Here is a 13,040-nt window from a genome sequence, read left to right on the forward strand (position 1 = left end):
GAGTGTCTAAACATGTTTTAATGTTTTAATATCTTAACATTGAACAAAAAGTGTTCCTTTTTTATCAATGTACTGTGCTTTTATGAGTTTTATCTCGAATAAAGCAAATTTGACTGACTGGCTGCTTCTGTGTGTGGTGGCAGGTGGGACAGCGATGCTGGCGTCGTGTGGGTGTTGCATTGTGGGTCTCTGAATGTGTTCTGAGAGTGAATAAGGTGGAGTACGAATAGGTGCATTATTGCGGGATTATGTATGCTATGTTGTGTGATGTGGTAGGAGGTCATGTGGGTGGCTGTATGTGTTTCGAAATGTAAAGGCACATCTTTCCCTTTCGGTTTATTTTGGTGCTGTTGCATATGAAGTGTGGTTTTCCTTTAGTCATGCATAGATTGCGTAGGTGTTGTTAGAGGTCTGTTATGGCGTGCACATGGGGTGTGTGCATGCATTATGAAGGTCTGTTTCTTTAGTTGCTTTGTATACTGTTGTGGCGTGCTTGCATATGTCAGTCTCGCGTGCATCTGTGTACATCTTGTGGTTGCTGTTCTTGTTATGAGGCTGTGTGTTAGTTCCAGGGATGCTCTCTTTGTGGGTGTAATGCGTGTGTGGCTGTGTTCGGGATATTTGTATTGTGTTTGAACGCAGCCGTGTGTAATGTGCAGAGGTCACAGGTGTGAGGCGTTGGTGTTGAACGCCTGCTATATGCAAACATTCTCTCTCCATCACCCCTTCTACCGCCCGCCCAGTTGCCCCTCCCACTCCTCCCTCATAGGCCCCGCTCTCGCCTGCCTCCTGCATCCATTCCTTCTGTGGTACCCAGGCAGGGAGGAGGCAGCGGGCAGAGATGGCGAGCCAGTCGCAAGGGATCCAGCAGCTGCTGCAGGCCGAGAAGAGGGCCGCGGAGAAGGTGGCAGAGGCCCGCAAACGTAAGGTCGCCCCCGGGTACTGTAGGAGCAGGGGTATCAGGAGGGTGGGCGAAGAGGCCTGGGAGAGGCAGACTGGGGTATTTCGAGAGACGGAGATTAGGAGGATGGATGCGTGAGGGGGCTATGTTGATAGGGCATCAAAGGAGAACGGGGGCAGGGGATTGGAGGTCGCCTTTTGGCTCGTGCATGTCACGCCAGTTCATGGAGGGAAGGTGGGGGAGGGGCAGCCCTCAGGAAATCCCTCAGCTTGGGGTTTCTGCGAGGCCGCGGCACCGGTGAGCAGCCAGACCCCATTATTCAAAGAAATCCATATTAAGGAGGAACCTGACTGGACATGACACCTGCGAGGCAGCGCTTAGACGCTTGGTCCCAAAGCAGAGGCGCCTGCCATGGCGGGAGGAGAGGTCGTGTCGTCTTCTGGTGCACAGTAGTGCAGCGAGTGACGTTTTAGTTTATTTTTGACATCTCGATCGTCTTTGTTAAGTGATGACATGGGCTTGCGTGGGGGTGGTTGAAGGCGGATGGAGGTGGGCCTTTATCTATCTATCTATCTATCTATCTATCTATCTATCTATCTATCTATCTATCTATCTATCTATCTATCTATCTATCTATCTATCTATCTATCTATCTATCTATCTATCTATCTATCTATCTATCTATCTGTCTTTACATATTTTTTGTTTGGAAACATTATGTTCATTTGATTTCCTCTATCACAATACCATGTGCGTTCGATGCACGCTTTTTCATGGGTTTTTGTTCCTGATATAGAACGATTACGTCATATTTATGTGTACGTGTGGAAAACCCACCTCTCCATATTGTGCACTACAATGGGGAACACTGTGCAGAGAGGTCGAGAAGACCCTTGCTGGATTACAGAGGCAAAAGTAGATAATACTAATACTCTACTTTTTGTGGTAGTGTGGGAAAGCCGTTAGGCTTGTAAGAGGGTAGGGCTAAGCATTTGTTGTACACACCAAGGCAATAAATGAGGCCCACACTCAAAGAATGAAGTCGAGACCGAATTAGAAAAATACTTATATAAATATTACACCACAAACTTTGGGTACAAGGTAAATACTTTTCGTAATACGAGAAAATCACAGTAATTGCAATATCTAGAGTTGTGTACAATTACGCACAATACATTTCCTATGGGAGGAAAAAGTCAAGTAGAAAAAACAATGCAATGCAGTTGTTTGTGTGGATCAACTTTTGGAGATCAAAGCGTTCAGGGCCAAGGTCCAAAGTTCCGAGGCAAAGTTCTTGGGAGCATCCCAAGTGTTATTGTGAGCAAGGAGAAAGAGACATAGTAGCTGGCGTGCTATGAAGCAAAGGGGCCACCTGTAAAAGCAATGCAAAAAGCGACTTGTGGGCAAGTCCAAAGGATCTCAAGGGGGAGTAAAGGTCTCAAGGACTCTGGGGATGCGGCAGAACAGCTGGAATGAAGATGCCCTGGGCGGGCTAGATGCAGTGAAGATGGGCAGCTGGGCAGCGGCGCGCGGACGAACCTCGCGGTTAGGGGCTGGCAACTTGAAACAATGATTCTGGAGCTGCTGGGCAAAGTTGTAGTCCGCCTGGGCTTGGCTTTGTAGGTTTTTGCAGCGGGGGCTCTGGTACCTGGGCTGTTGGTGCCTTTCTGTTCCAGAGGGTCCTGTGGCCTTAAGACTTAGTGCAGAGGCCGAGCTGGCCCTCCAGAGCAGGTGTATTTTCAGCAGGTACTCTGGGACGTTGGCCAGGCTAGTGAGTTGGATGATGCTGAACTGGACTTTGCTGTTTTTGGTGCCTGCCTCTGCCGGGAGATAGTACCTCTATCTTAAGGTAGTTCTCTGGCAATTTGCGAAGTGCTGATGATCCTCCTGGCTTTGTGGAGGCCACACAGTGATGAGATGAGCTGGAGGATGGCGATTGTGGATTACTGCGGCAAAAGGCAGGAGTTTGCGTCCAAAGTTCACGACGAGGTCTGTAATTCCTGGTCCAACAGAGTTTCTTCATTTGTCTTCTTCTTGTGTCCCTGGAATCTAAGTTCATGGCCTAGCTGTGCCACCTAAATACTAAATTTAGGGGTGTTTACAAGGGAGTGATGGGCAGAGGCCGAAGGGCCCCTTACCTGTGGTGCCTTCACCCTCTATTATGCCCCCCTCCCTGTAGGATGAAGAATTAGCCCTGGCCCTGATTGGTGGAGTCCCACCATCTTCAATATGATGGGCACTGAAAAATGTGTTTTACCTTGCCTCCAACACCTGAAGGGTGGCAGAGGAGGGCGCACCTCCCTTTCTTATATTGGCTTTCCTGCCTGTCTTCCAGCCAAAAGGGGTTAGGAGAGGAGGGGGTGGAGGGGCTGCTACTTCTAACAGGGTCGCGTTTCAAGGCTGTTTCATGGACGGCAAGTCCTTTGGAGCTTCCTGCCACAGATGACTCTTCCTGATCTTGGAGATGCATTGTTTTCGACCTCTGAGCGCGGAGGCAGTACGGGCTGGACTGTCACCACCAGGAGTAGGATCCAGACTGATTTGCATCTGGCTGGGTCTGAACTGGGGTGGCAAAGTGATCAGAAGAACGATCATGGATTTAACCCAGATCTAATAGTGACTGGGGGTGAGTGTCTGAAAAGGTTCCAAGCTCCGTCCACCATCTTATTGTGTTTGCTGTGTGGAGGCACTCACCCCATGAGGTCAGAACTCTGCTTGTTGGTGACAGGCTTGCTTAGACCAGTCAGCGACCACACTAAGAGTTGGTAGGTTTCTGGCGACCCCTCTAAGACGTCCTCTGTGTGCAATTATTAATAAATCTGACACTGGAATCAGTGCAGGTTTATTAAGACAAGATGTTTGGTACCAAACATCCCATAGTATAGTGAAGCCACCATGGAGCTGGGGAAACTCGTAATGATGAGTGTCCAGCCCATTTACCCCTTATGGCTTCCCTGTTCACTTACAATACGCAAAATTTGACATGGATATTGCCGGGGTCCTCACAGGAGATATAGTGCACCCTACCTTCAGACTATGAGATCTGCTTTAGGGGTGTCTTACCTATATCTAATGCAGTAACTGTGAACATGGCACACAGGGATGTGTAAGAGAAATATGTAATAAGAATGCACTCCTTCCCTTGGTAAATTCATAGTTTGAAAAAATACTTTCATCTGTAGATGCGTGCGATCAGATTCTGTGAACCACCCGGTCACAGCTCATACATAAGTATACTTAAGGGCACATGAGTGGCGCACCCGTCTGTCGCACTGCGGCGTGGGAAAGCATCCCTCATGCTAAACCATTGACTCTTAAGTAATCCATTATCATCACTTGATACCAGTAGTAATCCAATTCCTTTTTCATAAACTTTTCCAATTTTATCAAATCACTGCAGAGACTGCGTGGTTCCATCTTGTTTCTTTATTTGACTTTTTCATATGTAACCTGTGTGCCCATCCAGACTTTACACAGCAACACGTAAGAATGAAGGTGAAACGTGCACCAAAGTAGGCTCATTACTTTATGCCCAATGCATTTCGAGCATAAAAGGCTCTTCGTCAAGGATCTCTTTCAAAATCCTTACAGAAACTGCAACCGGCAGCCTGACCTCTCCATCCGCCTATTTAAAAGCTTTTAAATAGGCAGATGGAGAGGTCAGGCTGCCGGTTGCAGACAAAGAGCCTCAAAACTTTTATGAGTACAGACACATAGTGAATCGTCACACTCTCACGCCTCTACACTTCTGCAAGCACAAACACATATTGAATTGTCACACTCTCACTCGTCCACGCTTTCATGAGTACAGACACTTTGTGAATTGTCACACACTCATGCCTCTATGCTTCTAGGAGTACAGACACATTGTGAATTGAGGTCCACTCTCACACCACCACGCTTCTGAGTACAGACACATTAAGAATTGTGACATTCTCACACCTCAACGCTCCTGAGTACATGGTGAATTAAGTCCCACTGTCAAGCCTCCATGCTTCTATGAGCTAAGACACATATGTAGATGTAAATGTAGACGTATTTGTAAAGCGCACTGATACCCCGGCAAGCAGTGTGTCCTGGCGCTGTACTCATACCGCTAGGGAACCCGTCCTGGCTTTTCCTCGTGAAATGTCCACTCCTGGGCATCCCCGGGGTGCAACCAGGCATCCCCAGCGCTGTAGGGGGCCGTTGTGGAGGCTAAGCAAGCTATTGCCCAGAGTTGCAGCGTGGGACCCATGATTAGAATAGGCACTGAGAAGAGAATATCCAGTCAGCGGAATTTATGAGCCAGAGACCCGCCGAGGCGGGAATCGAACCCTGGTCCCTGGCCAGAACTCTGCATCAAGGTCTGCCGCTCTAACCATTGAGCCACACTCCTCCACATAGTGAATTGAGTCCTACTCTCACTCCTCTATGCTTCAATGATTACACATTGTGAATTGTCACATTCTCACACCTCCATACGTCTATGATTACAGCCACATAGTGAAGTAAGTCCCATTCTCATGCCTCCACTTCCATGAGTACAGACACATAGTGAACCATCACACTCTCACACCTTCAAGCTTCTATGAGTACAGACCCGTCACACTCTCATGCCTCTACACTTCTGTGAGTACAAACACATATTGAATTGTCACATTCTCATTCCTCCATGCTTCTATGAGTGAAGACACATAGTGTATCATCACGCTCTCACTCCTCCAGGCTTCTATGAGTACAGACACATAGTATATCGTCACGCTCTCACTCCTCCATGCTTCTATGAGTACAGACACATAGTGTATCGTCACGCTCTCACTCCTCCATGCTTCTATGAATACAGACACATAGTATATCGTCACGCTCTCACTCCTCCATGCTTCTATGAGTACAGACACATAGTGTATCATCACGCTCTCACTCCTCCATGCTTCTATCAGTACAGGCACATAGTATATCGTCACGCTCTCACTCCTCCAAGCTTCTATGAGTACAGACACATAGTAAATCGTCACGCTCTCACTCCTCCATGCTTCTATGAGTACAGACACATAGTGTATCATCACGCTCTCACTCCTCCATGCTTCTATCAGTACAGACACATAGTATATCGTCACGCTCTCACTCCTCCAAGCTTCTATGAGTACAGACACATAGTATATCGTCACGCTCTCACTCCTCCATGCTTCTATGAGTACAGACACATAGTATATCGTCACGCTCTCACTCCTCCATGCTTCTATCAGTACAGACACATAGTATATCGTCACGCTCTCACTCCTCCAAGCTTCTATGAGTACAGACACATAGTATATCGTCACGCTCTCACTCCTCCATGCTTCTATGAGTACAGACACATAGTATATCGACACGCTCTCACTTCTCCATGCTTCTATCAGTACAGACACATAGTGTATCGTCACGCTCTCACTCCTCCATGCTTCTATGAGTACAGACACATAGTATATCGTCACGCTCTCACTCCTCCATGCTTCTATGAGTACAGGCACATAGTATATCGTCACGCTCTCACTCCTCCAAGCTTCTATGAGTACAGACACATAGTATATCGTCACGCTCTCACTCCTCCGTGCTTCTATCAGTACAGACACATAGTGTATCGTCACGCTCTCACTCCTCCATGCTTCTATGAGTACTGACACATAGTATATCGTCACGCTCTCACTCCTCCATGCTTCCATGAGTACAGGCACATAGTGTATCGTCACGCTCTCACTCCTCCAAGCTTCTATGAGTACAGACACATAGTATATCGTCACGCTCTCACTCCTCCATGCTTCTATCAGTACAGACACATAGTATATCGTCACGCTCTCACTCCTCCATGCTTCTATCAGTACAGGCACATAGTGTATCGTCACGCTCTCACTCCTGAATGCCTCTATGAGTACAGACACATAGTATATCATCACGCTCTCACTCCTCCATGCTTTTATCAGTACAGACACATAGTATATCGTCACGTTCTCACTCCTCCATGCTTCTATGAGTAGAGACACATAGTATATCGTCACGCTCTCACTCCTTCATGCTTCTATGAGCACAGACACATAGTGTATCGTCACGCTCTCACTCCTCCATGCTTCTATAAGTACAGACACATAGTATATCGTCACGCTCTCACTCCTCCATGATTCCATGAGTACAGACACATAGTGTAGCGTCATGCTCTCACACCTCCATGCTTCCATGAGTACAGGCACATAGTGTATCATCACGCTCTCACTCCTCCATGCTTCTATGAGTACAGACACATAGTATATCGTCACGCTCTCACTCCTCCAAGCTTCTATGAGTACAGACACATAGTATATCGTCACGCTCTCACTCCTCCATGCTTCTATGAGTACAGACACATAGTATATTGTCACGCTCTCACTCCTCCAAGCTTCTATGAGTACAGACACATAGTATATCGTCACGCTCTCACTCCTCCAAGCTTCTATGAGTACAGACACATAGTATATCGTCACACTCTCACTCCTCCATGCTTCTATCAGTACAGACACATAGTATATCGTCACGCTCTCACTCCTCCATGCTTTTATCAGTACAGACACATAGTATATCGTCACGCTCTCACTCCTCCATGCTTCTATGAGTACAGACACATAGTATATCGTCGCGCTCTCACTCCTTCATGCTTCTATGAGTACAGACACATAGTGTATCGTCACGCTCTCACTCCTCCATGCTTCTATGAGTACAGACACATAGTATATCGTCACGCTCTCACTCCTCCAAGCTTCTATGAGTACAGACACATAGTATATCGTCACGCTCTCACTCCTCCATGCTTCTATGAGTACAGACACATAGTATATTGTCACGCTCTCACTCCTCCAAGCTTCTATGAGTACAGACACATAGTATATCGTCACGCTCTCACTCCTCCATGCTTCTATCAGTACAGACACATAGTATATCGTCACGCTCTCACTCCTCCATGCTTCTATGAGTACAGACACATAGTATATCGTCACGCTCTCACTCCTCCATGCTTCCATGAGTACAGACACATAGTGTATCGTCACGCTCTCACTCCTCCATGCTTCTATGAGTACAGGCACATAGTGTATCGTCACGCTCTCACTCCTCCATGCTTCTATGAGTACAGGCACATAGTGTATCGTCACGCTATCACTCCTCCATGCTTCTATGAGTACAGGCACATAGTGTATCATCACGCTCTTACTCCTCCATGCTTCTATGAGTACAGACACATAGTGTATCGTCACGCTCTCACTCCTCCATGCTTCTATGAGTACAGACACATAGTATATCGTCCCGCTCTCACTCCTCCATGCTTCTATGAGTACAGACACATAGTATATCGTCCCGCTCTCACTCCTCCATGCTTCTATGAGTACAGACACATAGTGTATCGTCACGCTCTCACTCCTCCATGCTTCTATGAGTACAGACACACAGTGTATCGTCACGCTCTCACTCCTCCATGCTTCTATGAGTACAGACACATAGTGTATCGTCACGCTCTCACTCCTCCATGCTTCTATGAGTACAGACACATAGTATATCGTCACGCTCTCACTCCTCCATGCTTCTATGAGTACAGACACATAGTGTATTGTCACTCTCTCACTCCTCCATGCTTCGATGAGTACAGGCACATAGTGTATCGTCACGCTCTCACTCCTCCATGCTTCCATCAGTACAGACACATAGTATATCGTCACGCTCTCACTTCTCCATGCTTCCATGAGTACAGACACATAGTATATCGTCACGCTCTCACTCCTCCATGCTTCCATGAGTACAGGCACATAGTGTATCGTCACGCTTTCACTCCTCCATGCTTCCATGAGTACAGACACATAGTATATCGTCACGCTCTCACTCCTCCATGCTTCCATGAGTACAGGCACATAGTGTATCGTCACGCTCTCACTCCTCCATGCTTCTATCAGTACAGACACATAGTATATCGTCACGCTCTCACTCCTCCATGCTTCCATGAGTACAGGCACATAGTGTATCATCACGCTCTCACTCCTCCATGCTTCCATGAGTACAGACACATAGTATATCGTCACACTCTCACTCCTCCATGCTTCCATGAGTACAGGCACATAGTGTATCGTCACGCTCTCACTCCTCCTTGCTTCTATCAGTACAGGCGCATAGTATATCGTCACGCTCTCACTCCTCCATGCTTCTATGAGTACAGACACATAGTATATCGTCACGCTCTCACTCCTCCATGCTTCTATGAGTACAGGCACATAGTATATTGTCACGCTCTCACTCCTCCATGCTTCCATGAGTACAGACACATAGTATATCGTCACGCTCTCACTCCTCCATGCTTCTATGAGTACAGACACATAGTATATCGTCACGCTCTCACTCCTCCATGCTTCTATGAGTACAGACACATAGTATATCGTCACGCTCTCACTCCTTCAAGCTTCTATGAGTACAGACACATAGTAAATCGTCACGCTCTCACTCCTCCATGCTTCTATGAGTACAGACACATAGTGTATCGTCACGCTCTCACTCCTCCATGCTTCTATGAGTACAGACACATAGTGTATCGTCACGCTCTCACTCCTCCATGCTTCTATGAGTACAGACACATAGTATATCGTCACGCTCTCACTCCTCCATGCTTCTATGAGTACAGACACATAGTATATCGTCACGCTCTCACTCCTCCATGCTACTATGAGTACAGACACATAGTATATTGTCACACTCTCACTCCTCAATGCATAGGGCCCAATTCATAGAACTAACTTAAGACAAAATCCTAAACGTACTAATTTTGGTATTCACAGAAGTTAGGATTTTGTCTTAAGATAGACTTAAGTTAGGATTGTGTTTTAAGTCTGTCTTAAGACAAACTTGAGACAAACTTAAGATAAAATCCTAACTTCTGTGAATACCAAAAGTAGTAAGTTTAGGATTTTGTCATAAGTTTGTTCTGTGAATTGGGCCCAATGTGAATTGTCACTCTCTCACGCTTCCAACCTTCTATGAGTTGTGAATTGTTACACTCTCACGCCTCTACGCGTCTGTGAGTACAAACACAGTGAATCGTCACACTCTCACTCCTCCACACCTCTATGAGTATAGACACATTGTCGAATTCAGGTAAATATATTCCTCTTTCGGCTCAGGAGTCAAAGGACTGATGCCTTTTCACTAGAGGAAGTGACTTCAAAGTCTGCACATACTAGACAGACCCTGCCTCCTTCTCTTCCCACTTAATGCACTTCGCGGTGCCTGAGATATATGTCTCTGCTTTCTACGAGTCCATCATTGTTATTGTGTATTAGCAAAAACAAATAGTACAAGTGACCGGAGTCGGGTCTTGTAGTTAAAAAACAAGTTTAAAAGTTCCTCACTGACCCTCATCCCTTTGGCAGGATTTGAGCACTTGTACTGCAGGGCCAAGGCTTCCTTTACTCTTTAAACAAAAGAGTTATGCATTTATGTAAATGTTTTGCATACATTTTGCACTTTGCTTCACGTGTGAACTAGCATGCAGCACGTGGGACTGCTCCCTTGTTGATGTACTGTGTATGGTCATCGAATGGCTAGTTTACTCTCTGGTTTTACAGGAGCCCCCAGGCACTTACACAGGTGTTAGCTTTACAGACCTGTTGGGGGTCTTTCAACACGAGAATCTGCCATGATTCACAAATTCAATGGCTGTCCATGAAGTGTTGACGTATTCCATTTGTTGGCTAGAGCACAACCGATAATTTGGTGAACTATCCTTAGTCTTTTTGTAATGTTTTTGCAACTTTTTGGGGTGCTCCTTGAGGTGACGTTTCCGTCGTGTGAGTAACGTCCTTGAAACTGAATTATGATGTGTGCTTCCAAGAATCTTGGTTGCATCCCCCTTTGGGCACTCCACTTGCGTCCTTCAGGTTTGAAATGTTTAACGCAATACTCTTTTTCGTTTTTTCTTGAATTTATTCATTCATTTTGTTTCATTGAGAATTATTCGCATTCCATGAATTCCTTCTTCTGAATACATCTCTTCAAAGAACATTTTTAGCACTTGATACACTCCAATGCATTTCGAGTATATGTGCTCTTCATCAGGGATTAAAAGCTACAAGTTAAAGCATAATGCATTATGATAACAGGACTTACTCATTGTCTTATCTACATTTTTATCATGCTAGATAACATGCTAATTGAGATCATGCTCATTGTGCAAACATATGGGTATAAAGAGGTGACCGAAAAAAGTGCCTTGAGTGCTCGTGGTTTTTCAAAAGCGCTCAAGGTGTTAACTATGTGTTAAGTTACTCACGTTTAGTGCTTGATCTGTGTGCTTCAAAGAATTCTGTAAGAGGAGAAACGACGAGAACAAAATATGTATGACCCGAAAAAAACTTATGTTAAAAATACAACTCTTTCTCAAGGCAAACATACATCAATTTATGGAGTACTTGGTTACATATCTCCACCTTATATATGCAGTTCATCCTCCACATCTACAACATTATATCTCTTCCCAACAAGAAGGTATCAGGAGAACTGACTGTTCTCTAGCAGCTCATCAGTTAATGCCCTTTCGCTGGGGGTAGGTTCAGGAGGTGCAGGCACCGGGCATTATTTCCTTACCCCTGATTGTGGTCTAATAGATTTCAGCTTTGCAGCCTTTACCCAGCCTGGTCTGTGAATGGTCCACTCAATGTTCTCTGCAAATCAGACATACTTGAGGCGTATTGGGAGAACAGTAGAGTTGGCCAGCTTGGAGGGAACTTCACAACATTTGCCACTCCTAGGTTCCAGTCTCCTTCTGTCCCCTTACCTTTAAACCTTCACAAACCTTCCCCACAAATTCATAGTGCATTGGACATGGCCATATGCAAATCAGTCTGACCCTGTGCCTCATGGGAACAGTCCAGCCCGAACTGCCAATCCATGTCTTTCCTGGACTGGAAACAAGCATATGGCTTAGTCTGAACTGGGGTGGCGGAGTGAGAAAAGAATGATGATGGCTTAAACCCAGATCAGTTGGGGTGAGTACTTGCAATGTTCAACACTCGCTCCATCATCCCTTTGGTTTTGCTTTGTTCACCCTAAGTTGGCAGGGTGTGTCCAGACGTGGGTCCCTTGCTCTCTTTGCCACTGGCTGATGACGGCTGGCTGATGACGGCTGATTGCTGTGTTTCATATATTGGCTTTGTAGCCAACTTCGTTTATTACCATGTGCATCTGGATATTCGCAATACCCTCCTCCTCGGCCCGTAATACTGCACAGTGACCCCCCCCCCCTTTTACTGGCATTCTACAGGGTGCAGCAAACCTCATTAAGGGCTGAAAGAAATATGACCACATCACCCCCATCCTGAAGGAACTCCACTGGTTGACTTTGCCAGCCCATACAGATCCAAAACCAGCTGCACCACCCACAACTGGCATCCTAGTCTCTGTGGTTTGCAAGTTCATCATCTCTAGTGGCTTTAGGCACAGCCGCAGTCAGGAGACCATCAGACGGACCCACCAAGCCTGTTTACCTGCTCTACTTAGAAGTGGGGCATACTGTGGGTTACCATTGTTTGAACCTCGGCTGCAAACACCAAAGGTAACTCTTTACTCTGTGGTTTGCCAATCAAAGACTCACCGGGTCATGGTGGAGGTCGCCACACACGATTGAGGGCAGGGCGGCTATCTTGGTATTTCCCTGTCCAGGTCAACAATGTGAAGTATGGCAGATACAGGCTGGGAAAAAGGCAGAATGTCCAGACGTGCAGGGTGGTGGGATAGCTAAATAGGATGGAAGGTATTGGTGGCGCGGATATATTTTTTAATTAAATTACTTCAACCTGTGACTTATAAAGGTGGTCTCCATCTCCGTGCCTTGTTCTTCTTCAGGTCGACTGGATCTTTGCCTCCATTTTGGACTGGAGCATAAGTCAATAACATCTCAATAAACATTTTCTATTATTTTCAGTCAATAATTACAGTTTTATATTAATTTGAAAACCTTTATTTATTGATAAGAGTGTTTTTGTCTTTTGATTCAAATTAATATATTAGATGTCAGTTTACAAAAATATCAAGAAAATCATGGTTAGAGTCCATCAAGAAAATGTACAGTGTGTTCCTTAAAGGAATGGTAACTAAGTCCTTCCTGTACTCTAGCAGA

General features: G+C 45.8%; 1 protein-coding gene across 1 annotated transcript in view; it reads left to right on the forward strand.

The window, feature by feature from the left end:
• The first annotated feature begins 795 nt into the window (after window positions 1–795).
• Window positions 796–13,040, forward strand: part of ATP6V1G2 (ATPase H+ transporting V1 subunit G2) — a 33,952-nt gene continuing 21,707 nt past the window's right edge. The window contains exon 1 of the mRNA XM_086924559.1: window positions 796–923. Within this exon, the coding sequence (XP_086780685.1) occupies window positions 842–923 (82 nt within the window). The 5' untranslated portion in view covers window positions 796–841. The remainder of the gene's footprint in view (window positions 924–13,040) is intronic.

The sequence above is a fragment of the Lissotriton vulgaris genome, chromosome 5, assembly GCF_964263255.1.
Source record: "Lissotriton vulgaris chromosome 5, aLisVul1.2, whole genome shotgun sequence".
NCBI classification, from domain to species: Eukaryota; Metazoa; Chordata; class Amphibia; order Caudata; family Salamandridae; genus Lissotriton; species Lissotriton vulgaris.